This window comes from Fomitiporia mediterranea (genome assembly GCF_000271605.1).
Source record: "Fomitiporia mediterranea MF3/22 unplaced genomic scaffold FOMMEscaffold_5, whole genome shotgun sequence".
Taxonomy (NCBI): Eukaryota; Fungi; Basidiomycota; class Agaricomycetes; order Hymenochaetales; family Hymenochaetaceae; genus Fomitiporia; species Fomitiporia mediterranea.
This window is the reverse complement of record NW_006760390.1, coordinates 1,888,603-1,915,925: the sequence shown is the minus strand read 5'-3', so window position 1 is coordinate 1,915,925 and position 27,323 is coordinate 1,888,603. Positions and strand designations below refer to the sequence as shown.

The following is a 27,323-nucleotide window of genomic DNA, read 5'->3' as shown; positions in this document are numbered from 1 at the left end:
GATGTCGTGACACGCGCGACTTTTAGTCCAGCACATACTGGCGCGCGTCCCTCGACCTCGTTCACTCTCCTTGGTCGGCTCCCGTCAGACATGTCAGACGTCGAGGTCGCTCCCCCTGCAAATGTTGGCGATGTCGAAGCAGAGCAGGAACATCAAGACGTTGCTGCTGTGACGTCCGAAGACTCTGGTAACCCGGTCCAGGCGAGCGATATCGACACGTCCACCACGCATGACGAAGATGAAGTCCATGCGGTTGAAGGCAATGGAGCCGAGGGCAGTACTCGGGATAAGACACCTGAACCAGTTCATGAAAACGGTGCTGCGGCTGCCGGCACTGGGGATGCATCAGGCGTGCCCAAGGAGAATGGTGAAGAGAATAGCACAGTCAAGCCAAAGAAACCTGCAGGCGACACTGACAAGGTAGTGAAGAAGACAACGCCTGCAGCTGTGAAGGCATCACCCACCAAAGTAAGCAGGCCGTCAACCGGGTCTGCTCCACTCGTGAAGAAGGTGCGTTGGACATGCTCTTGCACATTTACTTCATAATTATATTAAGATTATTCTGTGCGCTTGGCCTAGGTTATCAACTCGGGCTCTACTGGTGCCGGATCCACCAAAGCCGCCTCTCCTGTCGTATCAAAAGCCGCGAGTGCTTCTTCTGCGACTGCAAAGCCCGCCGTTGCCGCTGGTTTGAGAAAGTCTACGAGTACAGCGAACGTTCCGGCATCTAGGACACCTGCTTCACCATCGAAAGCTCCTACCACAAAGGCTCCTGCAACGACAATCAAAGCTGCTATGTCTACTAGGCAAGGAGCGTCGTCTTCCTTGGCATCTTCCCAAACCACTGCGACACGTAGGCCATCTCTCCCGCCCAAGCCGTCTTTAGTGGGCTCGACTGGGAGGCGACCTTCGTCCCCAGCTCCTAAGCCAGATCAATCCAGGACAACTACTCGCACTGTCATTTCTCCTTCTGGCTCTGTGGGTAACCCTGCCTCAGCGAACAGGCCTCGTGCTGCTATCTCAGATGGCATTCCCTCGACGGCAAGGCGCTCTTCCCTGGGTCCAAAGCCCCCTCTTGCCGCGAGGCGGACTACCGCCGGAGGGTCTATTTCGTCGCTGAGAGAGATAAAGGAGGACACCACTGTCCTTGACCATCTGCAGAAGAAGGTCTGTTGGATTTTACAAATAACACATAATTCGGGTTACTGAGATATTCTTTTAGCTCCAAGATGCAGAGGCGTCCTTGAAGGCTCAAACAGAACAGACGGAGTCTCTTCGAAATGATCTGAAGTCAGCTCGCGAGCAGTTAGATACTGCCATCGCCGAAGCCCGTTCGAAACAGGCAGCAGTAGACGAGTTGAATCTAACCAAGGGTACGGTCGAAGCGCAGTTGGATGCCGAGAAAGCGGCAGTGGAGAGACTTCGTTCTGAGATCGATGGAGTTAGGAATGAACTCAATGAAATCCACTCCAAGGTCGGTGACATCGCGTTCCTTGTACTACTAGCCAAGCTGAAATTTCCGTCTATTCATTTATAGCTCGAGTCAGCGCAGCATGAGACTGTATCAAAGGTTGAACAGATACAGGTGCTAGAGAGTCAGCTCAAATCTCTCACGGATGAGAATGAGGCCGCCAAGCAGGAGATTGAGGCCTTGACGGCTTCATCTACTGAAGCTGCATCAGCGTCAGCCGCTGCTGCTGTGGAACACGAGGCTCTACTCAAGGCTCAAGCCGACCTAGAGGCAATCAAGGCTGAAACCAGTGCACTTGCCGCTGCCCACGGAGCTGCGCAGCAGGAAGCTGAAGCGAAGATATGCGAATTGCAGAGTGCTGCAGCTCGTGCTGAGGAACTTGCTGCACAGGTTGAGACTCTCAACACTGAGAAGGAGGAGAACGCGAACAAGCTTTCGGAACTTGAGGTCGAGATCCTGGAACTTAGGGACGCGGCAGACGCGGCAGAAGACAAGGAGAAGCAGGCTTTTGCTCGTATCAAAGCCTTGGAAGAGCAGATTGCAGGCCTCACTGCGCATTCGGAGCAGGCGCTCATCGAAGCGAAGAAAAAGGACGAGAGCATGAACGCGCTTTGGTCGAGATCAAGCAGCAGCATGAAGAATCGTTAAAGATCGCAGGCGGTGAACAAGACAAGCTATCTGCGAAACTGAAGGAGCTTGAAGAGCAGCTGGCGGGCGCTGCTGCGCGTTACGAGCAGGCTCTTGCTGACACTAAGGCTGCTGAAGACGCTCACGGAGTAAAACTGAATGAGCTCGAGAAACTTTACACCGAGAAGGCGGCTGAATTGTCGACGGAGATCTCACGCCTTGCGAATGAACTGGCTGTAAGTCTTGTTTTCCCTTACGTAGGAGATGATATCTGACAATATCACTTTGCAGGGCCAAGAAGCGCAATACGCCGCTAAGGTCGACGCAGTTAAAGAGGAACACGACCAGCTGTTGCAGGAGGCTTTTCAAAAGGCCAAGGTTAGTCCTTGCAGTGATTCTTTTTTTGCAGCTTCACTCAATGTCATTGCTCAGACGGAGGCTGGGGATGCTCACGCCCAAGATCTACATGCACTGCGCACCCAATCGCAGCAAATGATCGATCAGCTGAATGCCGCACATAAATCATTCATCGAGGACCTCAAGGCGGAACACGAGGCGGCTTTAGAAGCCAAAGTCAAGTCACTCGACAAGACGATCAACAACCAGACCCTTGAGCTCAAGGCGACTCAGGATGACTTGGCAAAGGCAAAGGCATCACTCACGTCCTCTATACAAGAGATCGAGGCGCTCAAGAAGCAATTGGAAGAGGCAGAGAAGGCTTCGGCCACTGTTGCTGAGTCGTCTGCATCTGAGCACGCAGCAGAAGTGCTTCGCCTAACGAGAGAGTTATCATCTGCGCATGATGAAGCCACTGCGCTGAAAGAAGTGCTATCTGCGCAGAAGGATTCAATCAGTGAGATGTCAAACAACCACGCGAAAGAGTTAGAAAGTGCTGCTAAGACACGCGCTGAGGAAGCCACCAAGCTGCGTACTGAATACGAGGCGGGAATTTCATCTCTGCAGAAGGAAAACTCCGAGCTGTCCGCCCGCGTCTCAGATCTGGAGGGTGAACTTACGACACTGCAAGCAACTGTTGCTGCTCAGGCTTCAGCTCCTGCTGCGAGCAAAGGCAACGGTGTCCTTCCAACAGAGTCGGCTGCCGTGTCTAAGGAGGATCTACAGAAGTTACACGAGGCGCATAACTTGAAGGTTCGCGACCTCGAAGCACAACACGAGCGAGACGTTTCCACGTTACGTGATGACTTGGGCAAGACGGTCGCCAGGACCGAGGAACTGCAGGGTGAAGTCGACCGTAAATCGATGGAGATTAATTACCTCGAATCGGACATGGAGGAGAAGGACGATGTCATTACGCGGTACGTAAAGCTTCTAAAAGCGTTTATTCAAGTCAAAGTTCCAAAGCTCCGTTTTCTTTTCCGTGTTTGATACACGGACTACTTGTTACTTTACTCTAAATTATTCACTTCCAAACTTGTTGTAACCGGATTCTCGCATGCCACCTGTATTGTTCGCATATGTTTCTTGTCCTCTTGCTGTCTTCAATATGTTTTCTCTCTTCTCACATGTATTTCTCATGCATAAATATGCGCCATTTTCTGTTTACTCACCCGCATCTTCATTTTTGATAAATTTACACGTTATTCTGCGCGTTATTCTGCACGTTATTCTGCTTCATAACTCTTTCATCGTGTGCAAGCGATATTGATTTCACATGGCTCATTTACTTCATCTAGGTTGAAGGAAGACATCGGTCAACTTACGGAACAACTAGAGAAATACAAACTGGGTCAGGCCACCGCCTAACCTGGTCGAAGTATAGCTTTCAATGGAGAATCTCTCCCGTTTCGGCGTCGCTTCGCACCGTCCGAACCAAACGTTTCGTCCATGCATGCCCTTCACGATCACCTCCATGCTCGTCCTCGCATCTAACCTCATTGTTTCGTCGTGTTCGATTCATTCAACTGTTCATCGTTCAATTCATATCCGGAGTGGAGACCAACGTTTTACACTGCTTTTTTCAACGAGAATATTCACCGTTCACGATCACCGACATCGATTCATCCTTCTTCGTTACCTCACGCGTGTACGTACGTATACCCTCTATGTAGCACATCTTTTTTTCTTGTTCTTGGTGTTGCCGTTTGGCAGGTAGCGTACAGGCCCATTTAATCTTATCAGTCATTTGTTTGTTTTGGAAATCTACTCCTTGATTGGATTGAGATGTGGTGTGCTTATTCTGGCCCGAGATTGATACGCTGAATGCGATTTGAGGTTTGGTATTCTGCCGCGATAAAACTCGATTCGAAATTGAATATGCCAGACGCGTCTTTTAACCTTTATGCGTATGACATAATTGGATCTTTTCGGAAACAAATAGCAAGGCTTCATAGATGTAAAGTTATACTGTATGTACTGTACTGCAACGATTCCAGAGGAGCGGCGATGCAACTAGAGGTCTAATTGGCTGCGTGAAACAACTGGGGTCCAATGAGAACGGAAGTAAAGAAAATGGGACGATTTTTTGCATAGTCGGACGCGTAGCGGATCTGCGTGGGACTGATTTCCCCAATCACTTTTAGAACTTTTGAAGCGGCGTCCCGCTCAATCCTCCGCTCTTTTAACTCCTCTCTTCCTTTCCTCCTCCCTTCCCACAACTTCAAAAGTCGTACCCATTTCTTCGCGTCGACGTCTCTAGACATGGCACCAATGGCAAGGGAACCAGGCCAGAAGGGCGTAAACTGGTCAAATATTGCTGTCGGTGAGTTGTGTCCCCAACCTTACCATCTCCGCGTTTCGGGATGCTAACGGAACGGTATTCAGGCGCGATTATGAACATGGTAAGAAACATTCTCGTGTAATTGGCTTTGAACTAACTAAACATTCGTTTTGACACGAAAATGACAGTTTGTGAGTTCAAAGTTTTGATTTTACTGTGCTACGAAAGCGGATCACTAACTTCTTTTCTTACAGGAGGTGAGCTGGCTCTAAATATCATAGTTCTCTGGCAAAATCTCATAGAAAGGTGTTTACAACTAGGTTACGACGTTGGGTCAACCTTTAGAGGTCATAAAGACCCAGATGGCGGCCAACCGAAGTGAGACGATGTTACAGGCACTTCGGACTGTCTGGAGTCGCGGTGGCATCAGTGGGTTCTACCAGGGGCTCATTCCATGGGTACGCAACTTTTCAGCTTTGATTCCGTATGCCACGGATGTGGCACTCAAGACTATACTAGGCTTGGATAGAGGCGTCGACGAAGGGCGGTGTATTGCTGTTCACCGCGTCGGAGATCGAATCCGGTGTTACGAGCTTCGGTGTAAGTCCCGCAGCTGCCGGACTTCTGGGGGGAATGGGCGGTGGCATTGCACAAGCCTATGCGACGATGGGTATGTTACACACAACTACGCCTTGTTGGCAAACTGTGCCTGACCGGCTGTCGTTCAGGTTTCTGCACATGCATGAAAACAGCTGAAATCACACGACACAAGCAGGCCGCTGCGGGCATCAAGCCGCCGTCGACGTGGGCTGTCTTCGCGGACATCTACCGCAGAGAAGGTATTGCTGGTATTAACAAGGGCGTTAATGCGGTGGCAGTCCGCCAGTGCACGAACTGGGGCTCACGGTGAGTTTGATCTGATGCGGCCGAGAATTACGATTTTGATGTAGCACACCGTTAGTATGGGCTTTGCCCGTCTTGCAGAGGCTACCATCCGGAAAATCCGTGGAAAGACTGAGAATGACAAGCTCGGTGCTCTTGACAAGATCCTGGCTTCGTCGATAGGTGGCGCTCTCGCAACGTGGAACCAGCCGATCGAGGTCGTCCGTGTTGAGGTGATACACTACTTTCAATCTTGGGAAGTCGACGCGTGCTAACTTGTGATAAGATGCAATCCATGTCCAAGAATATGTCTGCCAATCGGCCTGCTAAGCTGACTATCTTCAACACTCTCGGGTTCATCTACAAGGAGAACGGGTTGAAGGGCCTGTACCGAGGAGTGACACCTCGTATTGGGCTTGGTATCTGGCAAACTATCTGCATGGTTTCCTTCGCTGATTATGTCAAGGCTTGGTATGTTCCGTCAGTCCGGGTTCTGGTAACACGGTTGTACTGACTGATTGGCTGTAGGGTCAAAGGAAGGCAGTAAAGCTGCTGAGACTGGGACTCTGCACGACTGCTTCGTTCACCTTTCGTCATTCTTTCGTTGTTGTTAGACAGTATTCTAGACGTCTATTATTTTTCTTAAAAATTACATACAAATATATTTTGACACGGCTGTGAAAGCGGGAGAAGATCAGAAATGCTCGCGTGATCGACATTCGGAGCATTCCGCTTCTACTTAGGCACAACGCTCGTTCTCGTTAGCCGACTTGCAAGCACTCACTCATTTACTCACCGCAACGACAATGAGCACTGTAGCAAAGAAAGGCCCGAATCCGCTGCTAGCGGCATACGTCGCGCAGCTTGCAACGCATCCCTTGCGCACCAAAGCCATCACCGCAGGTCTGTTCCCAGACTTCGACTTATAATGAGGCCGTAATACTGACTAGGCGCGGCCGCGTGTCCTGCGCTACATCTCACATATAGGTGCACTCTGCTTCATACAAGAAGTGCTCGCTTCACACGTCGCCAACTCGCCCGTCCAGCGGCCGCCCAAAGTTTCTCCGCGCGTCGCACATGCGCTGGCTATCGCAAAGGTAGATGTGAAGGCGTTCAAGATGGCGGTGTATGGGTTCTTCGTGTCGGCACCTCTGGGACACGTCCTCGTTGGATTGCTTCAGAAGGTGTTTGCGGGACGTACGGGTGCGCGTGCGCGTGTTGCGCAGATACTTGCGAGTAATTTGCTCGTTGCGCCGATTCAGTCGGTCGGTGAGTTAGCGTTTTATTTCTAAACGCTTCTTATTATCTCATCATTTTACTTTAAATTTATTGATTAATTTTGTGTTGTTTTTACAGTGTACCTTGCGTCGATGGCGATCATTAATGGCGCAAAGTCAATAGACGATGTCGTCCGTACAGTCAAGTCTGGGTTCATGTCCGTCATGCGGGTACGTTCCCCACCATTTTTTCCCCTCACGTTCTTGGCATTTTCTACCTTGGAATGTATGTCAAAATAACCGTTGTTTGGTAGATGACCTGGATCACGTCGCCGCTTGCAATGGTTATTGCACAGAAGTTCCTTCCTCAGGAGGTACGATATTTAACTAACATCCAATGATTGTGCGGTATGAACTGACTGTTCGACTAGCTATGGGTACCCTTCTTCAACCTCGTCGGTTTCTCAATGGGGGTACGCTTATTCTCCATCCACCACTCTCCCCATCCACCTGACTCATCGCACTTCGTAGACATACTTCACAATACGCGTCAAGAAAGCGCGTCTCCTAGCTGAGAAAGCCAAGAAAGCGAAAGAGGGTAAGGAAAAAGAGAAAGAGAATAACAAGAGCGAATAATCGATTTCGCCTCGCTCTATCCACCCCACCACTCCTCTCAAACGACTCACCTAACTATGAATGCTGATTTCTACTTTCACATCTATGGGATTTAGTGTTGCTGTTGTTGTTGTAACATACCATTATGATCTTCCAGATACTCCCCATCTTGATTACCTGTTTTACTTTTTTGCTTTTGACATGCAATAATAGTGTTATTGTTTTCGCACACGAAATAATGTGCGCGTGGATTGAGGATATGTTTCTGTGACATTGGTCTGAGTCAGAGATGCATACAAAAAAAGTATCTACAAGAAACAAAAAACAAGAACTAATAGAATTAACGAAAAATTTCGGACTTGTAAATTAATAAGCGGCAAGTGAAAACGCCTGCGTATGCTACATTGTGTTCGTTCGTGTTCCATGATATCAAAAGAGGGGAGAGGAGAGATATTAGAGTCTGAAATAGGACCAAAAAAGAGGCGGGAAAGTAGAATCAAAAGGAAACCGTGGCAAGGGCGTGTCGTGAGAGGCAACGAGATTGAGGCATGCAGAAAAATGACAAAAACGAGAAGAAAAGAAACAAAATGGGAAATATGAACTGAACATAGCCGCCATCAATATTGTCGAGTTGCAAGGGTACGAATTTCATAGAGGCATGATCGATCGGGTTCTGCGAACGACGAAACAGAATCACTTCGTCCCAACGTCCAGCCCTTCATCTCAACACGATGCCGAGCCTCAGCCGCGCGACATAATTCGATGAAGTTGTCTTCCAGGTCAAACACTAAGGACGCTCGTGATCCATGGTCGCTATCCGACTGAGACTGCTGAGACTGGGATAACGACTGTGCGCGAGAGCGTACGCTCGGTATTGGACTAGGCGTTTTCCGCGATGCGTCGGAATGAGAGCCAGTATCTGTCGAAGTACTCGGACGAAGAGAAACTGTAGCACGAATGGTACCACCCTTGGCTTCCCAATCATCGTCCTTCTCGTCATCCGCAAGGTCAGCAAAGACATCTGGTTCCTCTTCGTCTGGAGGCAAAGTCGACATCCAGCACATTCGGACCGGATCGAACACCATGTTACCCACTACTCGAGCGGTCGGACCGAAGTTTCCTCCAGGAGAGCCGCTCACAGAAGACCCAGTGAGATGGGTGATAAGTGCTGGTCGGGCGGATGCCGAATCAAAATCTCGCAACGCCTGATCATTCCCTTCCCAACGAAGTGTCTGAGGATTCCACCGCATCTCACCAACAACTGTTACGTTGGTCAATATCTACCCCGAGGAATTTTTTCATTAAAGACAAACCTTTTGGTGCTCCCGCGCCACCCAAGTTTCGAATAAGCGTCGGTTTCCGCCGAGTCGCACTCGAAGAAGGCTTTCTTTTCTGAGGATTCTCGTTTTTCGATAAGCCCTCAATACGACTTTGCTTGTGTTTTAAAGAAAGCATTGATGCGGCAGGACGCGGCGCGTTTTCTAATTTATCACGGACCAATGAGCCTTCAAGCCACAAATCGATAATACATAATAAAAGTAGACTATACCTATCGTGTCCTTCTTCCTGCGAAGCGTTCCTTTCGCCGGTTTTTCCTCAACTTTGGGTTGACTGCTTTGACTGCTACCACTAGGAACACGACTAGGCGGAGGCTTTGGCTGAACCCTGAACTTAGCTTCCTTGTCCCGATCAGTTGGCAGATCTTCGATCTCGTCCAGCTCAGTCCCGTCACCGAAATCTCGACGTTTAAGGCGACGAGCAGGTTTAACAGGAGCTGATGCGGAAGTACTTGTCCTTGAAGCAGGACGATATTGTGCCGGTATATTGGTTGGTGTAGGTGGTAAAGGAGGAGGGGTAGATGGAGGGAAAATACCGGAAATTGAGGGCCGTGACTTTATACGATTTAGGGAAGTGGGCATTGTCAGTCGTAAAGCAGCAGGATTATCCGCTGGCGTCGAGGGCCTTGTCGGTGGTACATGACCAGTATGCATCCGACTGGTGGAATTAGTGTGCATTCGAGCCCGCGAAGCCGCTGTCGTTGCAGAATAATTAGGACCAGTCTGCGGGGCGGGTGACTCTGGCGCAGACGAATCTTGTGCGTTACTTGTCTCTAGCAATGATGAAAGAGACGCCTTCCGACTGAGTTTTCGAGAAGTCGTCGGGGAATGCGACTTTAACACTCCGTGAGATTTCTGGTTACGTATTTTACTTTGTCCTTGCTTCGGGGCGATAAATGACGATGGCGCTTGAGAAGCCTGAGCAGAAGGCAAGGGCTGAAGAGTTTGAGTGCGTCGGCTTAAAGTCGGTCGAAGTAGTGGTGGCGACGTTGATATACGAGACGTCGCACGACTCATCGACCCAAATTGTTCACCCGGCATTTTAGGACGATCACTCTTAAGACGCGACGGCGGTCTGGCGGACGTTGAAGTTGCTGTACGCGCGGGCATGCTGTTACTTCTTGCAGAAGACATCGCTCCACGTTTCGTCTCCTGTGTCTGAATAAATTTCGTCGGACTAATATCTTCGTCCCCATTGATTACTAGACCAATCTCGAAATCGTCCTCAGGATCTGGAGATGCTACATTGACTTGTTCCTCGATCTTCGGCACTTTCTTCTTCAGATCCAGTATTTTTGTCAAATGCTTACGCCCCTGATCGCTCTCAAAAAGTCCTGTTGGAATTACCAAGCCATCCAAATCAGTATCCCCATCTTCATTGCAGTCTACATCGGTGTCAGGCAATGAGATGACCGTCGAGTTGTTGGATGGATTGAAGCCGAGAGATGAATAAGCATCCGACGACGATGCAGACGAGGATGTATGGTCACGGTCACCCCATTCTAGCGAAGCCTTCGAGCCTCTGTGATGAAGAGACAAGGGCCGTAGCGAAAGCTGCGTAAGGTCGGATGGAAGGGCAAAATCTGCCTCCATGTCCTCGTCTAATGACGTCCCAATCTCCGTCGACTTGAGTAGTGTCATCGGTAAAGCAGATATTTTTATCGTCGAAATGCCTTCATCATCATCTCCTTCAGTGGGAGAGGTTGCCTCTGAAGTCGTACTGAGCGAAGGCCGGATAGAGACCATCGTGCCCTTGCCAAGAGGACTCCGATGTATGGACGCGTTTTGGGCGAGTGGTATTGCCTTCGCTCCTCCCGTCTTGCCTAAATCCATCTCCACATCCCAATCCTCGTCATCGTCGCCAACCGGTGGTGGAGTAATGTCAGCGCCTTCGGGGATGTCAAAGTCCGCATCGAGCCATTCCTCACTTGCATGCGTGGGTGCAGGGATTGTGACCATTGTCGTTGGAGCCGTTGTTGTTGTCGTAGTGAATGAAATAACCAGGCAGGGTCCGGACCTGCTTAAAGAGTTTCTCGGGGATATCTAAGTGTGGGCGGTGGACACAACAATAGGGGTGTGACGGAATAGGAGGTTGTCGGAACCAGGCGGGGATGGCGACAAACGGGAATTAGAGCGCCAGAGGGGAAGTACGGCAGTGCATAGGAGTAAAGAGAGACAAGCTAAGAATTATAGAGATAGAAAAAGATTGGAAAATCCTGGACAAAGAGCAGGCAGAACAAACAGGAGATGTTTGTTGCTGCAACTATGACTGCCTTGAGGTAGCGGAGTGGACGCGGGTGATGGTGGTCTTGTTTGGCACAACATCTTTGTTTGTACATCTCATTGTTTCTCACGGTCATAACCATGCACATACAATTTTCGTTCTTTACTTGGGTCTCGGCTACACTACGCTAACGCTAATATGGCATTAGTCGCCTCAATTCCCTGCTTTCGTACTCCTGTTCATCCTCGTCCTCCCCCACACTGTCTTCTGATCCGGACGCTGCTTTATCATCAGCATCATCAGCATGCATCTCCAACACCTCTCCTAACGACCGCCGAAGCCTAATACCCCGTTCGGCCATTGTGTCTGAAAGGTCCATTAACTCCCGTCGGGTATACGCTTGCCGTAAATCCTCCTCAAATGCGAGTAGATACAACTCTATCTTTAATTTAGCTTACTGTTTTCGTGTATAATATGAGATTACATACCTTTTACGAGAGGACATTCTTTGAGTGCCCTGAATAGCACCGCTTTTGCCCGCTTCAAGTTGCCTGCTGCGATCTCGAATTTCACATAGACTTTCCAGAGAATAGCACTTCCCTTGGTTCTATAGATGTTATCAGCCAAAGCTTGAATGACAGCGATTTCATACTACGTACCTGTCGGACTTAATAGCAGCTTCAAGCCCTGCTCTCGTTCGCTCAACCTCGCCTAACCAACGTCCTTCCTCCCATTTTGCAATCCAGACTTCAATAAGCCGCCTACCCACTGACTTTTCTTGTAATGTTCCTGGCACACTTTCGCTTAGTAGCCCTCTCACTCGTCCCCATACTCCTTCCCCCTTCTCGCATTCTAGGAAAAGACCAACCACGATACTGTTGCTCGGATAGACACCAAGAGCTTCCTGAACGCGGTCTCGAAGTATAGCTGGAGGTGCAGGGTTATGTAATGTCACCGTGTGGTGATACAGCATTAATAATCTCGCTACTGTAAGCGATTCGTGTTGCAAGCTCCCATTTGCCTGGTAGGCAAGGAACTGCGTCACGACTGCAACTGCGGAGTCGAGCGTTCCAACCAGCAGTTCAAGTAAGATTCTCAACTTCATCCACCTTAGGCGGAATCTCCATTCAGAGGTCGAGTCTGGTTGACAAAGTTCTTCAAGCCGTCTCTTCGCCCGTAGAATATGTACACCCGTTCTCCCTCCTTCCTGACCTGCGGATCTCAGGACAACTTCTAAAGCGGCATCGTCCTTTGAGAGCAACCATTCTAGTTCCGCAGAACCCCACCAAAGACAAACAACATCTTCCTTTCCGCTCCGTGCTAGAGATTGAAGCCCGACTCTATACACTTTGCGTGCCTTGTCGTATTTATGTCGGATACGTTCTAAGTGTGCGTGGGTAGCAAGGAGTTCCGCTGATGAGCTATTCTCTGCTAGCATTGCCTGAGAAAGCTTCAGGGCGCTGCGATGTAACGAGAAAAAATAAGATTAAGCAGCGTGAGGAGACCGATAATTGGAAGACTCACGTTTCACCCTGACCCATTGACGCTTCAAATGCCAGTTCCGATAAGTTCCAACCTGGAAGTTCACTGTCATGCTTATGCTCTCTAATGATGCGTCTGGAGAATCCAATCTTCTTCAGCAATGAACAATTCATAGTATCCATAAAGGCGAAAAATACCTCATAACGTCTATTACGTCTGGATCGAGACCTGCCAGGCAGTCTCTAGGCCACATCCTATATTCACCGCTGACTGTCAAACCATCCAAAGGTTCAAGTACCCCCAAACTCCACGATTTAACAGCGTCAAAGCCCTTTGAGTATCTTTTCTCTCTCCCAACCATAACTCCACTGACAGAGTCAGCCGTGATCATACGCAGATCATTGGAGTGCGGGAGGAGTGACTGCACAAACCAAGGTTGCAAGAGCGCAGTATCCGCCCATCTATCGTCAGAGGCCAAATTTGTTGATGATAGTGCGCCAGAAAGACCAGGAATGTGTAGACCTAAGTACGACAGCCATACAAGTCGGAATATCTCTCGAGCCTTGGGCGTTCTTAGGTCAATCAGGAAGGGCCGAATGTCCGAGAATAAGATAGTAGCGTAAGGGTCTTCATCTTCTGCCTCGACGTCATCTTCTTCTGTATTGTCATCCTCCTGGTTTGACATCCGAACTGGAAAAATCAGACGCCTATCCGACTCTACCTCCCCGAAATGCCAAATTGTGTACGGGTCATGATTCGCAAGTTCGTCAACTCGACGCGGTTTTCTGCCAGCGTCTCCTTGCTTGTCCGCAATCCAAGTCTTCCAGCCCTTTGCTCCTGCTTCCCCCATTCGAGGAGCTTCGGACTCCCAGAACTCTTCTAATGAGTCAAGTCGCTGCTCGAGCGATGCAGTCACGTTCTCTTCTGGTTCATTAAACGTTCTAAAGTGACACTTGTGAGCGAAGCAATATAGGATCGTTGAAGATCGGTTGGCTTACAATTCAGCTTGTGCTTGAAATAGTGCGAATCCGCGTTCGACGTAACCTGAAGAAAGCAAGTGAATTATAGGATAATTAGAATTCAAGGCGCTGAGTATGTACAACTTACCGGCTTGTCTGAGAAAGGTCGCGATTCGCCAAAATATTCGGAGCCTCGCGTAGTCATCCTTGTCATTGCTAGCAATTTCGATTGCCTTCATCGCAGACTCGACCGCGGCATTGAAATTAGGGGTAGTACGAATTATCCAATCGAGCCATTCGACTAGGATATCGGCAGAGGTGATAGTCTTCAATGTCTTATCCCATTCTGCTTTTGTTCTTGCAGTATCCCAAATCATTTCGCCTGCCTTCAAGTACTTGAGACGGAGGAGAGGAGAAGTAGCGTTGGAAGGATGTGCGGACAATGCACGTTCTAGAATAGAGACAGAGATCTCGGCACGCGCCTTCTCTGCATTCTTATTTGAAGGCTCTGTGCCACCGACCGAGTGTTGTAGCAACAGAAGCCATGTTTGTTCAGATGTCGGATCCTTTGCTAGACGTTGCTCGAGACTTCGAAGGGACTCTTCGCGAGCAGATAAAGGCGATGTATCAGAGTCGGAGTCGGACGCCTCGCTTCCACTGCGTACTGAAGATGACTCTGAGTCCGATCCATCTTTACTACCAATGGCAATTGACCGGTACGCCTGTTCCTTTTCCTTTCCCTTTCTGGATGGGAGTTTGATGAACCCGTCTATTTCGTTATACTTGTGTGTTGTTTTAGATGACGTTGTCAGTCTTCGAGTTCGTCCTGATTTAAGTAGTGCACGAGCGCGAGAGTCGGTCAACTGAGGAGACTGCAAAACTACTGTTTAGTGGGGAAAATGACGCTAATGCATTCAACTTACCTTATTGTACCAACCCAGTTCTCCGATTTCAACTCCCTTACTTCCTCTATACAGGACACCAAGATGAGGTGCTAGTCCAAGTACCTTCTTTCCACCTTATATTTTCATGAGTAATTAGATAACAATGAAGCGAGAGACTCACGACCAACATGCCAATACTTTGGGACGTCCCCGGCATACAGAGAACCGTACCTGACATTAAGCTCATCCCCTTTCCGGTCTATGAAGAAGACACGATTGTAGCTCTCTGGAGCTGCCATGACCTTTGCAGTACGCTCGCGGTCTTCATCGACAGATGTACTTCGCTTCCTCCGGCGCGAGGATTTACGGTCAAGCTCATCGAGATTGTCCGGCATGGTGCTACGACTATGCCCTTTCTTTTCCTTCCTGTCGCGTTTATCTTGTTCGTGCCTTCTTTCCTTGCCCTTGTCTGCTTTATTCTCTCTGTCATCTTTGCGTTTCTTTTCTCTGTTTCTGTCATGCTTTGTGTGCGCGTGTCCCTCAGTAGGTTGTTGAGTGCTTGAGCTAGATTCTAGATCCGGGAAAGAATCGAAGACAGGAGGGAAGGACGAGAACGAAGGAGCTGACATAACGGAGAATGGTGAATGAGTCCTTTCGGATCTTTGGAGGCTCAACGCGTTGCTAGATTTGAAGGATGTTGACGAACACTCGGCTCGCAAAGCGCCTCATTGAGAGACAGAGGAACGTCGATCATCGGCACCGAATACTTTTCCGACCTCGTGCTTGCAATTTGAGCCCGCTTCGGCATTTCGTGCCTCTACCCTTACTCCCAATGAGGCCACTCACTGAAGACGAGAGCAAGCTAGTATTTACTAAGCTTGCTAACTACATCGTCTGTGTCAAAATTCGTTTTATCCTATGCTGTCTTGTTAACTTTGTTGAAAACTTACAGGGAAAGAATCTTGTCCATCTTATAGACAGACCAGATGAGCCGTACTGCTTTCGACTACACAAGGACCGTGTGTTCTATGTCTCCGAATCGACGATGAAACTAGCTATCTCCGTTGCTCGACTGAACCTCGTTAGTTTAGGGACGTGCTTCGGTAAATTTAGCAAGAGCGGCAAGTTCAAGCTGCACATTACAAGTCTCGACTTCCTGGCGCAATACGCAAAATATAAAGTATGTGATGATTTATTGTTGGACATAAACCTTTCTGAATATGATTGTTCAGGTTTGGATTAAGCCAAACGGCGAGATGCCATTCCTGTATGGGAATCACGTCGTAAAGGCACATTTAGGGAGGATAACAGAGGACACGCCGGAGCATCAGGGCGTGGTGGTCTACAGCATGAACGATACGCCTCTAGTACGTCATAAAGCACAATTCTCATTGACTACTGTTAACATTTCTCGGATAAGGGCTTCGGTGTTACCGCTCGGTCAACAGCAGACGTGCGACAATTAGACCCGACTGCTATTCTCGTTTTTCACCAAGCGTGAGTGTTGCTAGTTGATATTTATCACGCAACGTTACTGACATCTTGGCAGTGACGTTGGTGAATATCTTCGCGATGAGGTACGTGAAAGAACGGAACTTTTGATGACGTCAATGCATGTTAACGAACTACGTTTCAGGATACACTTTTTTGACGTGACGGCAATGCAACGTCTGCTGAATTTTTCGAAGCCGCCTGGGAAAAGTACTGTATCGTTGCACCATGTTTCTGTATAATGACCTATTACGACTTGACCCCTGCGAAGCTCGCGCAACACCCCTTCCAGGACCCGTCGGGGACGTGCACTTGAGGGAACTACAGCAACGGGATGCAATCAAGCTGCAAGGACGCAAGATGAACATAGTCTCCCTGTAATAAAGACACAATGCAGGGATCAACTTCTTGGCGAATCCTCGGTACACAGGGCTAGGCTGGTCAATTCGAGATCCACGTGGTGCCCGTATACCTTGCGAGCTGAGGTTGGCACTCAGTTAAGATGGAAGACTTCTTGTTCCGCAGCTTGCCTACTTACTGTCTCCTGGAGTTGATTCACAATCATAATGCAAACGGTCGAGGTGTCTGATAATACTCTCAGTTACAGAATGTTGCTTCAATGTGCCGACTTGTTCCATTCCCATTCTAGCTCACCTATGCATCAAATAATCCTGAGATTCTCCAATTTGACCGAGATCCACTGTAACTTGACCGAGTACCACACCACTTCTGTCAGTACTTAAGTTCGGATCTTGGGTATTCTACAACACACAGGACGGTTGCAAGGACGGATTCGGAAGGTTTCACTGACCAAGAACATGTGAACTGTGCATGATGGGCCTAACTGTGCATGAGGGCGTGATAATGTATAGCTTGTACTCGTATGGCAGCATCGAGGCTAAGACAAAGGATGAGGGCTGAAACAGTTTCAGATACACGCTGCGCAGCAATTTCTTAAGTCCGTTCATTTCCGTAGCCAGAGTTTTATCCGTATGAACATTAACAGTCAAATTTCTTTGACTTCATCTTTAAGCTAATTAGATGTTCTATGCAATTTATATTGAAGGGAGTGGGATGCCTCTGTATGCGTTTCATTATGCAAAGTATTTACTTTTACTTGATGATAGCGTACCCTGTAATACAAGGAGAGAAAAGGAAAACGAAGTTCCGGAATCATCTCCTGTCTACCTCTAATTTCGACATGGGGGTTGGCAACGGTGCAGGTTCAGGTGACTCTTCCATCGGCGGAGGTGCACTCACTTCTCCCTTCTTCTTCGACCCGTGTTCGTCTAACCATTTGTCCATGTCGTCGGAACGCCCATCGAAAGGTCGTTTACCGAGAAGATCCCGCATGTCCTCGCGCGTGATAACCTCCTTGGTAAGAAGCAGTTGAGCAACTTTCTCGACGTCCTCGCGGTGCTTTCTTAGCAGTTCCCGCGTACGGTCGTACGCCGTCCTACCAAAGGGTCAGTAAAAGCTCAAACAAGCGGGGAGAATAAAGAAACGCGACATACATGATCATCTTGCGGACTTCGGAATCAAGCATCTCGCCAGTCTTCTCGCTGAATGGTTTCTGCCAGCTCTCTTTCCTACTTTCGGTCCCACCGTAGCTGACTGGGCCAATAACGTCGTTCATGCCGTAGTTTGCACACGCCTCAAATGCCATGCGAGTGATCTTTTGCAGGTCATCTTGTGCGCCAGTCGTGATGTTCTCTGCGCCAAAGAATATCTCTTCCGAGACACGGCCACCAAGGGTCATGCATATCCGGTCCATCATTTGCGGCGTGGAAAGCAAGTAGCGGTCAGGGGGCAGGTACTAACGATTCATTAATTAATTTCTCCGTGTAATGTGCGTGAAGTCTAAAACAAAAACACGTACCTGTGCATAACCTAATGCACCAACTCCGCGAGGGATGATACTGACTTTAAGCAGAGGATCGGCATGTTCCAGGAACCAGCCACAAACAGCATGACCAGCTTCGTGGTACGCGACTGTCTTCTTTTCCTCCTTGCTCAGCACACGGCTCTTGCGTTCCAGACCAGCAATGACGCGCTCAATCGCGCTCTCAAAGTCCGACTCTTCAACAGACTCATGGTTCTTGCGCGCTGCATGCAAAGCAGCTTCATTAGAAACATTTGCAATATCGGCACCAGAGAACCCAGGGGTGAGGACAGCCAACTTTTGTGCGAGATCTTCGAGGGTAGGAAGGTCGCTAGAAAGGCGGAGAGGCCGGAGATGAACCATGAAGATACCCTTGCGACCAGATACGTCAGGACGGTCGATGGCAATATGGCGGTCAAACCGTCCTGGACGCAATAGCGCCGGGTCAAGAACGTCTGGCCTATTCGTACCCGCAAGGACAACCACATGCTCGCGAGTCCCGAATCCATCCATCTCGACAAGTAGCTGATTAAGAGTAGACTCGCGCTCGTCGTTTCCACCAAAGTTTCCGCCCTTTCCTCGCTTCTTGCCAATAGCATCGATTTCATCAACGAAGATGATACAGGGCGCATGTTTCTTGGCCGATGAGAACAGGTCGCGGACACGGGAAGGACCTACACCAACGAACATCTCGACAAACTCGGATCCAGAGACAGACAGGAAAGGCACGTTTGCTTCTCCGGCAGTCGCCTTTGCCAAGAGCGTTTTACCGGTACCAGGAGGACCTGATAAAATCGCACCGCGGGGGATCTTCGCACCGAGCTTTTCGTAGCGGGCGGGCTCCTTGAGGAACTGCACAAATTCCATGACTTCCTCCTTCGCCTCATCCATGCCAGCAACGTCAGCGAATTTGACCTTGACTTCTGTCTCCTTGTTGAATAGTTTAGCACGACTTCGCCCCATACCAAAAATACCTCCCGAACCACCTCCTGCGCCGCCTGCACGTCTTGACATCCAATAAATCACGCCCACGAGTAACATCGTGGGAGCAAAATGCAATAGTGTGCTAAATGCTGATATCTCATCGTGATATGCGACAGGGATACGCTCATGGCTCGGAATGCTCAGCTCGTTTTGAGCCTCGTCGAGCTTGCGCTCAAAAGCGTCAACACTTCCAATTGAGAAGTAGTACTCACCCGGTGCAACCGCACCAGGAAGCATATTGCCAGCTGCAGTGGGACGTAACTTTATGCGGACCTTGTTACGGTTTACAACGGCGAGTCTTTCAACAAGGCCCTTGTCAAGGAAGGCGGTGCGGAATTCTTGCCAGGTAATCTCTCTCGACGTAGAAGAACCGGTATTTGACATAGCCCATAAAAGTGCAACTATACTCGTCAGCAAAATCAGCTGCTGAGTATTGTTGTTATTCGGTGGAGGAGGGGATTTTTTCTGGCCGTCTCCGCGGTCGGATTCGTTCTCCTTGTTGTATTTGTTCCGTTCCTCCTCAATTTCCTTCATCTGCTTCTTGAGCTGCTGAAAGAAACCCTCGAGAGGAGGGGGGAATCCTTTCTGATCGTCCTTTCGGTCGAGGTCCTCACGTTGCTTCCCTTTATCATCCAGTCGTTTGTCGTCATTCTTTGGGGGTTCGGAAGGTGCTGCAAAATGTCTCCGCCATTGCACTCGTGAGATGGGAGGAAGAACGCGACGAGAGACGAGGCGTGAAGCACGAATTGACCGAGAAATCATGGTCGACGACGAGTGAAAGCAGCGTTAGTGCCGTCGAGCAAGACTTGGATTCGCCAGCATCTGACAGCCGGGAACGGCACACCTTTCGTCACCCTTGTCTGTCACGTGACATAGATGACTAAGTATAGCCTTGCTAAGCCGTCTCCCGGCATGTTCCGGGTTCTGTCTCACAGTGGTGTGACTATATGCGCATGCGTAATGTGAAGAACACAACTGAAAATGAGCGACTATCACGGATCGTTACCTATTGAATGAAAGGGAGTGGTGTAAGGACGCTGTTCCCCTCCCTGAGAAGACACGGGCGTGGAAAGGAGCAAAGTCGCGCATGTGAGACCGGAGCAACGGCCCCATCTCTTCCGACCTCGACGCTCGCAACGGATATTCCATCAGTCTTTTCCACTCGTCTTCCCTGACTCATCACCACTCCCTTTCAGCCCACTCGACTGTCCGAGGCGGCTGCTGAGTTTTGCTCTGCCTGCTGGAGGGCGGAGAGCGACCTTTGCGGGAGCGCGGCCAAATATAAACACTGGTAACATTGCTATATTGCCATTCGACTGAATTCCGCCGCCGAATAGATAAAGATACAAAAGAGCAACGAAGTTGGGATCCGCTTGAGGGAAACGGCCGAGTGGGGAAGGACCCTGAGATAGACAAATAAGTGCACATACACTTGCTGGTTGAACGAGGCGGCTGTCTAGTGTCCATCTTCTTGACACAACCATCCGCGAGGCTGCCCCAAGGCGTCGCCCACCACACTCCGTTTGACGCCCACCTCGCCTTTCTTCTCTTCTGTTTTACTATCATTTTCATCTCTTCATCTCGTTTCTCTCTCTCTCCACGCTGGTCGTGTCTCCGATTATCTCTCCGCAAATCCAGTCCCTCGGCAGGCCATGCTCGCTCCTGGCCATGACTATGACCAGACCCCTCGCCAGCAACTCCCAGTCCAGCCACGCAGGAAGGGGCCTCCTCCGTCCCTGCGCATAGACACTCCGGTTCATAAGCCTGCAATTGCCCTCGCTCTGGCCGACTCCGCTTCCGCATCTTCATCCCTTTCCTCCGCCAATTCCGAATCCGACTTTTCTCCACCCCTTCCGGACTGTCCCCCCCACAGGCAAAGATCGATGCGCAATACCAAAAAACTCTCTCTTACACTCCCTTCTGCGCACTCCAATCGTTCTGCAAATTCGCTCTCAATATTTTCCGATGCTGACAGCGGACATGCGACCGATGAAGGCACCCAGTCACTTGCCATCATCGAGCCGAAACGGCGAGCGTCTCTAGCCTCTATTCAAAACGTACCACTAGCCTCAAGGATGCATCGCAAGGACGAGGACGAGTCGACTTTGTCCCCATACGCCGATGGTCCAGTGCAAATTCTTCCCGGAGTGTGGTTGGGCAACGAGGAAAATGCTACCAACTGGAAGAGCCTGGCAGACCGAGGCATTCGCGCAATATTGAACGTGGCTAGGGAGGTCATCTCACCCTTTGATTCTGCCGCCCTTTCGCGAAGCGTTACGGCTCCCAACGAAGCGGGTGACACCTTCTATCCAGCTCACGGCACTCGACCTTCCATGCACTATCTAAAGCTTTCCTGGTCCCATGGACAGCCTGATTTAGTCAAGGATGGGTTTGTTACTGCTATGGCATTCATCGACTCGGCCTTGGAACGTGGTGACGGCGTGTTGATTCAGTAAGTCCTAGCCCTTCTCCCGTTTATCGATTTCACTCATGGGTATATTTCCACACAGCTGCCAGTGCGGAGTTTCGCGATCCGCTACAGTAGTCATAGCTTTAGTGATGCGTGCTGCGGCTCAATCACTACCTTCCGCCTCGTCTGAAGTACGGGCGCTGAAGGGCACAGGTTTCGCTGGTGCCTACGATTTTGTCAAAGAGAAGAGTAGTTGCATCGGGCCAAATATGCTGTAAGCCTGTTTCGCAGATAAATTATATTACGGTATTAACACGATTGACTCGTCCAGACTTATATACCAACTTCAGGATTACCAGCATGTTCTCAATGGTGTCAACAAATCGCCATCCGGCTCAGAGCATTCCTCTGTAATTGGGGAGGATGAAGAAGAATGGAGTCGGCGCAGACGCATGCTTGATGAAGAACCCGCTGAACCTGAAGCTGATCGTGAAAGCGTTGAGGTAATACAGGAAGCGTATGCTTTGGACAGAGCTATGGAAGAGAGGATAGTTGCTCGTAAGGCTTCTGGATCATCTCTGGGCTCATCTTCAGGTATTGGCATGGGTCCAGCATGGAAGGCCCGGTACGGCAACCGCAAGCGCACGGGCTCTATTGCTAGCAATTTTACAAACGCCAGCATCATATCAGAAGATCTTGTCGAGGAAGACGAAAAGGAGGCCCTTTTGGGTATTGGTGGCGGTTTTGATGCCCCAAGCATCTCCTCCCGGAGTCACAGTGGGGAGACGACGGAAGAGGAGGTCAACGCGTCCCCGGACTCTAAGAGAGACAATTCCATGTCTTTTCCACAGGTTTGCACGCCTTCCACTGCGAAGCCGATATTTCTGGCTTTACAACGGTCTACTAGCTCTCTTCCGGACAAGCCACCACCATCCGCACCTGTCACTAAGACGTCATTCGGTTTTCCTGCGCGGCTTCCTTTCAAACCCAGGCCTAAACTGAGACCACCGCCTCTGAAATTTCTACCTCCCGTCCCGTCTTCCCCTGATGTGCTTGGTTCCCCCGAAGTTCCTCCTCCGGTTGAGTCTCTCCCTAAAGCAGAGAAGCCACGTCGTCGCCCTGCACCACCTCCTTTGCGTCTGAGCGAGCCCGCTATTTCTTCGCGAGTATCAGATCTTAGGAACCATCGTCCAGCGCTACCTGTTCTTCAGCCTAATAACCGCTCTGTTGCTACCCGTTCGTCATCGCGCTCAAGCAGTCAGTCGCAGCTGTCGCAACTGTCTGTGACGACACCCTCTCAGACGCTATTCGTCTTCCCGCCATCACCAACGCTTAAGGCGCACTTTACACCGCATATGGTCACTGTAACGTCAAGCCTAAACAGTCCGTTGCCGTTTGCGGGTGCGCCAACCCCGCGTGTGTCGACGTTTAAGACTGAAGGTCGCAGGAAATCCTTCATTGGATTGTCGGTGCCTCCTACTCCGACCACCGCGTGTTCTCGTGTGGATGCTCGTGGATGGGTGGGGCTGGGTCCGCGCGACGCCAAATAGCATTGGCGTCACTTTTCAGTGCATAATATGCTGCAAATAAGTTATATACGCTCTTCTGCATGTTTCTTTTTAACATGGTTATGCTCTACATGCCAGTAGGTTTTTTTTTCGTTACTGCGTTTTTCATTCAGCAACCTTTTCGCCCCTGCATGTTTATTCTTGCATTCCTCTGTCTATTATTCCAATTTTTTTCCCCTTCATTCTCATCCATAGCACTTATGGACCGAGCATCGGACACTTCATACATTTCTTAATTTTCTGCACAACTGCCAGATTCCACACAGAACCCACGCAGCTTTGTATTATGTAGCCCTCCCCCCGCGTTGTCTGCATTTTATTCGACTTTCCACGTCCTGCACTTTCGCAATTTTTTTAACATGTTAATATTTATACCATTATTCAAACTTTTTTTCTTTTCTTTTCTTTTCACTTCGCTTTGCTTTCGCTCTCAAAATTCAACAATTCACCCTTCTTTAAGTTTGTCTGCACTTTGCTGTTCGCTGTTCAAGTTTATTTCGTTTCTGTTTATTTGTTGTTTGTTCTGTCCGCTCCGCAGAGCGGAATTGCTGGTAGAAACAAAGAATGCCAAAAACACATACAAAATTGTATGTTTCTGCATCTGAAATCAGAGAAATCAGGAGCTCGGTTGTTGTGCGAGGGTATGAAGGTATCTAGATTATCGTGAAGGAACATTCTGCTAAGATGAAAATACACGGCCAACGCTGTTCTTGACAGCGCTTCCGAGGAGCTTGCCACCGATACCACCAAAGCCCATGTTCCAGCCTGATGCAACCATGTTATTAGCCCATCTCTGTTTCGCATCGCGATCGCTAAACACGCAAGGCACAAATACGTATACGCATGGTGGAAAGAGCATGTCAGTTCCGATATCGTATCTAAGGAACGGAGAGAAAGAAAACACGACGCACGCGTAGGTGAACCCTATGGCATTCGTGACGTTAAACACGAGCGCCAACGCGACAATGGGTAGGAATCTAGGGAAGAGGGGAAGAAGACAACGGAGATAGCGGCAAGTCCCCGCGCTTAGTACAGGGTATAGTACAGAACAACGATGGTAGCACAATGAGCCCACATACCTGTCTAACTTGATTAACGCGACAAAGAGCAGTACTAGCCAGAGTACTGGGAAGGCGTAAATGGCCACCTGGACATACACAATAGACAGATGGTGGTGAGTCCTGGTCTAGAGCTATGGAAAGGTAAGAAAGCATACCCAGAACATCCTGTCGTGGATTCATACATCAAAACGAGTTGTTGTGAAACGGGACCGGGAGGACGGACTTACCGAGCATCAATAGGGTTGGCAGGGCGAGATGGCTGAGTGGAAAACACGATTAAAACGTGCGTTGTGCAATGTTGAAGAACATGTGGGAGCTTACGTCGCGACTCTCGAAGACCCAGTAGCTCTCCCCATCATCGTCCACCTATGTACCAATGTGAATTAAATAATGCAAGAGTAGAAATATTATATTAATTTGACATACTTGATTCCAATATCGTAGCCCTACCAAGGTCCGGCCAGCAACATTCTAAAAGTCAAGTAATTAGTTAAAGACGACTAGCCGGGATATAATACACACCCTGCAGTTCCAGAAGTCCATGGCCAACAAGACTACAACCATTACACTCTATATGAATGGTGTTATGTCAGTAAGGAAAATGATACATAGTGGGTGCATCAAGAAGCACTCACAGCCAAGACATAGTTGTCGGTGAACACCTCGCATAATATATACACTGCAAGTGCAAGTATCCGAAAGACATAAAGAAAGAAGAGAATGAGAGGGTGTGATGACTTTAAGTAAATTACGAATTAGCATTAGAATACGTTTTCTAAAGTAAATAGAGCTGCGGACTTGTCGAAAAATACCCGCAATTCCTATGTTACAGTAGAGCGGTGAGAACACTGGGTAAAGAAACAGCACCAATGTCCTTACCAGCTTCAGCGTCGGAAGGATTCGAAGCCATTGCAGAGCGATTGGTAGGTGTTAAGACCACAGATGGCTTTGATGCGGGACCATTTCCCGATCCAATATTCCCAGAGGGCACATGGTTCTCTGGAGCAGAAGTATCATCTGGCTCAATAGTTTGCAGTAACGGAACGGATGCGCTCATTGTAGTGTGGCGACACGAGTGTTAGTAGTCTCAGTACGATCTGGAAACGCGGCGAGTACGCGCAGCGGTGCTCGTCTGGTAACGTCACGTGGCGCACAGTTCCGGCCATCATAATCCTCACCTCACAAGATTCGATGGCCGTCAGAGTCCGTAGTGTTTACCTGAGCATGATGATATGAGCATTGTTCCACTATAATCGTGTAAGAAATTCCCAAGAAATTTAAAAACACTGGACGGACCGTCTCGGAGTTGAGTTTGCGCTGATACGCAGTGGACGCAAAGCTGTGAGCCAAGTTGCCATATAAGGACGTCCCATCTCGTCAGCCCCAGCTTCAACACCACGACTCTCGTCACGACGACCATCTAAATCTCCATCCACTTTGTTCCCTCTACCTCCAACACTCTCTTTGCTCTCTTCATTCCCCCTCTTTCTACTGACGACAATATACACAATGGCTATTGGCCTGGCCGCAGATGTGCCGGGTCCCATTCCTTATCCTCCTGCGTCAGACGCCGAGCCCCGCCAGTCCGTTTCCGATGCTCGTCGGGTGCTCCTCAATTCGTTCAGTTTCTCAAACGATGTGATGGACTCCAGAGACATAGTAGATAACCCCAAGCCAACTGCTCCTGTTAATCGTGATGCTTTGCTCGTTCTCCTCCCCCTCCTTATCATACTCTCCTCTCTCCTCTTTCTCCTATTACTCTTCTTAGTTTGCGTCATATTTTTACGGCGGCGTCGAGGCATCTCTCTCGGTGATAATGATGGCCCAATTGACATGAATAGGGAGGAGCTCATTGACGGCGAAGGTGGCTTCGAAGGTGTCGAAGAACGATGGTTGGAGACCGTCGACGACGAAACACAGAGAGCTTACCGTCGGGCCAAAGGTGTGTTACTTTGCATTATTTCTGTTTCGTATCTCATCAGACCATACGGCAAAAGATTATCAGACACAATATCCTCCAAATTCACTTCCAACGGATATCACTCTATCGCAATTTTTGTCTATTCAGGAGAAGGGTGTTTCTGCGTGGTCATTTGAACCGGACTACGAATCGAACGCATCAATTCTTGTGCACTCACGTACGGAACTCACGTTTTTGCCGGATCCATTTTCTTCGTCTTGTGTGCAATCGAATTTACCGCTGCCAAAACTTAATGAGGTGTACTACTGGGAAGTCAAGTTGTTTGATCTGCCAGAGACGACCTCAGTCGCCATTGGACTCGCTACAAAACCGTATCCCGTATTCCGACTTCCTGGATATAACCGTTTCTCGGTTGCATACCACTCAAATGGTGACAAATCTCATAATTATCCGTTTACTGCTCAGTCCTATGGTAGTCCCCTCAAAGAAGGTGACGTGCTTGGCGTCGGATATCGACCGCGCACAGGTACTGTCTTTTTCACTCGAAACGGCCGGAAAATGGACGACGCGTATATCGGCTTGACACGTTGGAATCTGTTTCCCACTGTGGGAGCGGATGGACCATGCAGCTTGCACGTGAACCTCGGACAATCTGGCTTTGTCTTCATTGAAGCAAATGTCAAGAAATGGGGACTAGCTCCTAGTGTCGGTACGCTGGCTCCTCCGCCCGCATACGGAAGCGAGCGAGGAAGTATCCTTTTGGAAGCAGGAGGCGGAATTAGGCCCGTGGATGACAGTGCAGCGTCTCCTGCACCAAATATGGCCTCTCCATCTTCCTCGAGGCGAGGTCACCGCTCTCGAAGACCAAGACCTTCATCTCTTCCTCAGTCGTCGCCACTCCGAAACAGTTCACTACCTGTGCAAGCACCTCAGACCCCTCCACCACCGATTACGCCCATCGAGGAAGAGGGGCCTGGAGGAGGCCCATCCTCTGGTCGGTACATTTCTCCTACAGATACGCCTTTCCACACTCCTGCTTCTACAAATCTACCAGCTTCGCCTCCAGGTCAAAGCGACGCAGATGATTCTGAGCAATCGTCAGCGACCGCCTCTCCTTCCCGTTCGCGGTCGATGTCTCCAGTCTCGCGGTTTACCGTGCGGTCTCCAGGACACAGCCGCAACGCTTCCGCTGCTGAAATGGTAATGCGTTTGCAACCTCCCCCAGAATCACCTATGAATTTCCCCGAGCCGTCTTCGCCTAGTGGGGCAGCGGATATTCATCTCAGAGCATTGACTCCTATGTCTTCACAGACAGGTGCAGGCGGACAGACGAGAGCTGGCCCGGACGACGGTACGGCGCGCCCACCGCCGGCGTATTCCCCGTTGGATGCGCTCCGATACCCGGAGGGTGTCGAGGTTGATCTTCCCGCTGAGGTCATCGCTGCGGCGCTGAATCGCGAGAGCATTCCGGAAAGTGCGGTTGGTATGGGACAGGGCGACCGACACAGAAGCAGAAGAGAAAGACGGAGATGAGATGGCATGTATCTTTTAAACTCAACCATCTGTACACAGTCAACATATTTTTCGTATTGTGCAAATCATGTATTTTTTTTTTTCGGAATTTAATTATT

At 49.5% G+C, this 27,323-nt stretch overlaps 11 protein-coding genes across 11 annotated transcripts; 6 read left to right on the top strand and 5 right to left on the bottom strand.

Annotated features, from left to right (window-relative positions):
* Positions 1–90: 90 nt before the first annotated feature.
* Positions 91–4,212, top strand: FOMMEDRAFT_167337 (uncharacterized protein; the record flags this gene model as incomplete). Its single annotated transcript, XM_007265596.1, has 8 exons — positions 91–510; positions 580–1,167; positions 1,223–1,474; positions 1,538–1,985; positions 2,039–2,334; positions 2,390–2,476; positions 2,531–3,414; positions 3,793–4,212. 8 exons carry the CDS (start codon positions 91–93, stop codon positions 3,860–3,862), a joined length of 3,045 nt encoding a protein of 1,014 aa, XP_007265658.1. The 3' UTR covers positions 3,863–4,212.
* A 482-nt stretch (positions 4,213–4,694) lies between these two features.
* On the top strand, positions 4,695–6,333 carry FOMMEDRAFT_19368 (mitochondrial carrier). Its single transcript, XM_007265595.1, has 9 exons — positions 4,695–4,817; positions 4,880–4,896; positions 4,917–4,920; positions 5,094–5,233; positions 5,295–5,445; positions 5,504–5,681; positions 5,737–5,890; positions 5,944–6,128; positions 6,186–6,333. The coding sequence occupies exons 1-9, from the start codon at positions 4,757–4,759 to the stop codon at positions 6,202–6,204; spliced, it is 909 nt and encodes a 302-aa protein (XP_007265657.1). The 5' UTR covers positions 4,695–4,756; the 3' UTR covers positions 6,205–6,333.
* Positions 6,334–6,444: 111 nt separating this feature from the next.
* On the top strand, positions 6,445–7,717 carry FOMMEDRAFT_19367 (uncharacterized protein). Its single transcript, XM_007265594.1, has 6 exons — positions 6,445–6,560; positions 6,645–6,926; positions 7,014–7,105; positions 7,189–7,248; positions 7,306–7,347; positions 7,406–7,717. Exons 1-6 carry the CDS (start codon positions 6,464–6,466, stop codon positions 7,508–7,510), a joined length of 678 nt encoding a protein of 225 aa, XP_007265656.1. The 5' UTR covers positions 6,445–6,463; the 3' UTR covers positions 7,511–7,717.
* A 22-nt stretch (positions 7,718–7,739) lies between these two features.
* Positions 7,740–11,111, bottom strand: FOMMEDRAFT_140130 (uncharacterized protein). The gene is made up of 3 exons (XM_007265593.1): positions 9,039–11,111; positions 8,803–8,970; positions 7,740–8,750 (listed from the first exon to the last, which is right to left on the bottom strand). The coding sequence occupies exons 1-3, from the start codon at positions 10,783–10,785 to the stop codon at positions 8,107–8,109; spliced, it is 2,559 nt and encodes an 852-aa protein (XP_007265655.1). The 5' UTR covers positions 10,786–11,111; the 3' UTR covers positions 7,740–8,106.
* An 82-nt stretch (positions 11,112–11,193) lies between these two features.
* FOMMEDRAFT_167333 (DUF1740-domain-containing protein) lies at positions 11,194–15,033 on the bottom strand. Its single transcript, XM_007265592.1, has 9 exons — positions 14,557–15,033; positions 14,415–14,509; positions 13,640–14,363; positions 13,531–13,576; positions 12,730–13,473; positions 12,575–12,667; positions 11,710–12,510; positions 11,539–11,657; positions 11,194–11,488 (listed from the first exon to the last, which is right to left on the bottom strand). The coding sequence occupies exons 1-9, from the start codon at positions 15,002–15,004 to the stop codon at positions 11,244–11,246; spliced, it is 3,315 nt and encodes a 1,104-aa protein (XP_007265654.1). The 5' UTR covers positions 15,005–15,033; the 3' UTR covers positions 11,194–11,243.
* A 174-nt stretch (positions 15,034–15,207) lies between these two features.
* Positions 15,208–16,304, top strand: FOMMEDRAFT_121527 (cytosolic large ribosomal subunit protein; the record flags this gene model as incomplete). Its single annotated transcript, XM_007265591.1, has 6 exons — positions 15,208–15,267; positions 15,328–15,555; positions 15,608–15,742; positions 15,796–15,872; positions 15,925–15,952; positions 16,012–16,304. The coding sequence occupies 6 exons, from the start codon at positions 15,208–15,210 to the stop codon at positions 16,024–16,026; spliced, it is 543 nt and encodes a 180-aa protein (XP_007265653.1). The 3' UTR covers positions 16,027–16,304.
* Positions 16,305–16,859: 555 nt separating this feature from the next.
* On the bottom strand, positions 16,860–19,549 carry FOMMEDRAFT_121525 (ATP-dependent metallopeptidase Hfl). Its single transcript, XM_007265590.1, has 3 exons — positions 17,746–19,549; positions 17,381–17,682; positions 16,860–17,322 (listed from the first exon to the last, which is right to left on the bottom strand). Exons 1-3 carry the CDS (start codon positions 19,492–19,494, stop codon positions 17,040–17,042), a joined length of 2,334 nt encoding a protein of 777 aa, XP_007265652.1. The 5' UTR covers positions 19,495–19,549; the 3' UTR covers positions 16,860–17,039.
* A 368-nt stretch (positions 19,550–19,917) lies between these two features.
* On the top strand, positions 19,918–23,040 carry FOMMEDRAFT_146129 (uncharacterized protein). Its single transcript, XM_007265589.1, has 3 exons — positions 19,918–21,184; positions 21,243–21,416; positions 21,474–23,040. Exons 1-3 carry the CDS (start codon positions 20,385–20,387, stop codon positions 22,690–22,692), a joined length of 2,193 nt encoding a protein of 730 aa, XP_007265651.1. The 5' UTR covers positions 19,918–20,384; the 3' UTR covers positions 22,693–23,040.
* Positions 23,041–23,223: 183 nt separating this feature from the next.
* On the bottom strand, positions 23,224–24,771 carry FOMMEDRAFT_106469 (Golgi apparatus membrane protein TVP23). The gene is made up of 11 exons (XM_007265588.1): positions 24,651–24,771; positions 24,570–24,592; positions 24,407–24,508; positions 24,294–24,341; positions 24,198–24,242; positions 24,093–24,137; positions 23,999–24,030; positions 23,927–23,936; positions 23,790–23,857; positions 23,622–23,687; positions 23,224–23,522 (listed from the first exon to the last, which is right to left on the bottom strand). Exons 1-11 carry the CDS (start codon positions 24,679–24,681, stop codon positions 23,390–23,392), a joined length of 603 nt encoding a protein of 200 aa, XP_007265650.1. The 5' UTR covers positions 24,682–24,771; the 3' UTR covers positions 23,224–23,389.
* A 179-nt stretch (positions 24,772–24,950) lies between these two features.
* FOMMEDRAFT_155180 (uncharacterized protein) lies at positions 24,951–25,191 on the bottom strand (the record flags this gene model as incomplete). Its single annotated transcript, XM_007265587.1, has 2 exons — positions 24,951–25,018; positions 25,068–25,191. The coding sequence occupies 2 exons, from the start codon at positions 25,189–25,191 to the stop codon at positions 24,951–24,953; spliced, it is 192 nt and encodes a 63-aa protein (XP_007265649.1).
* A 221-nt stretch (positions 25,192–25,412) lies between these two features.
* FOMMEDRAFT_82576 (SPRY-domain-containing protein) lies at positions 25,413–27,225 on the top strand (the record flags this gene model as incomplete). Its single annotated transcript, XM_007265586.1, has 2 exons — positions 25,413–25,713; positions 25,769–27,225. 2 exons carry the CDS (start codon positions 25,413–25,415, stop codon positions 27,223–27,225), a joined length of 1,758 nt encoding a protein of 585 aa, XP_007265648.1.
* Positions 27,226–27,323: the final 98 nt, after the last annotated feature.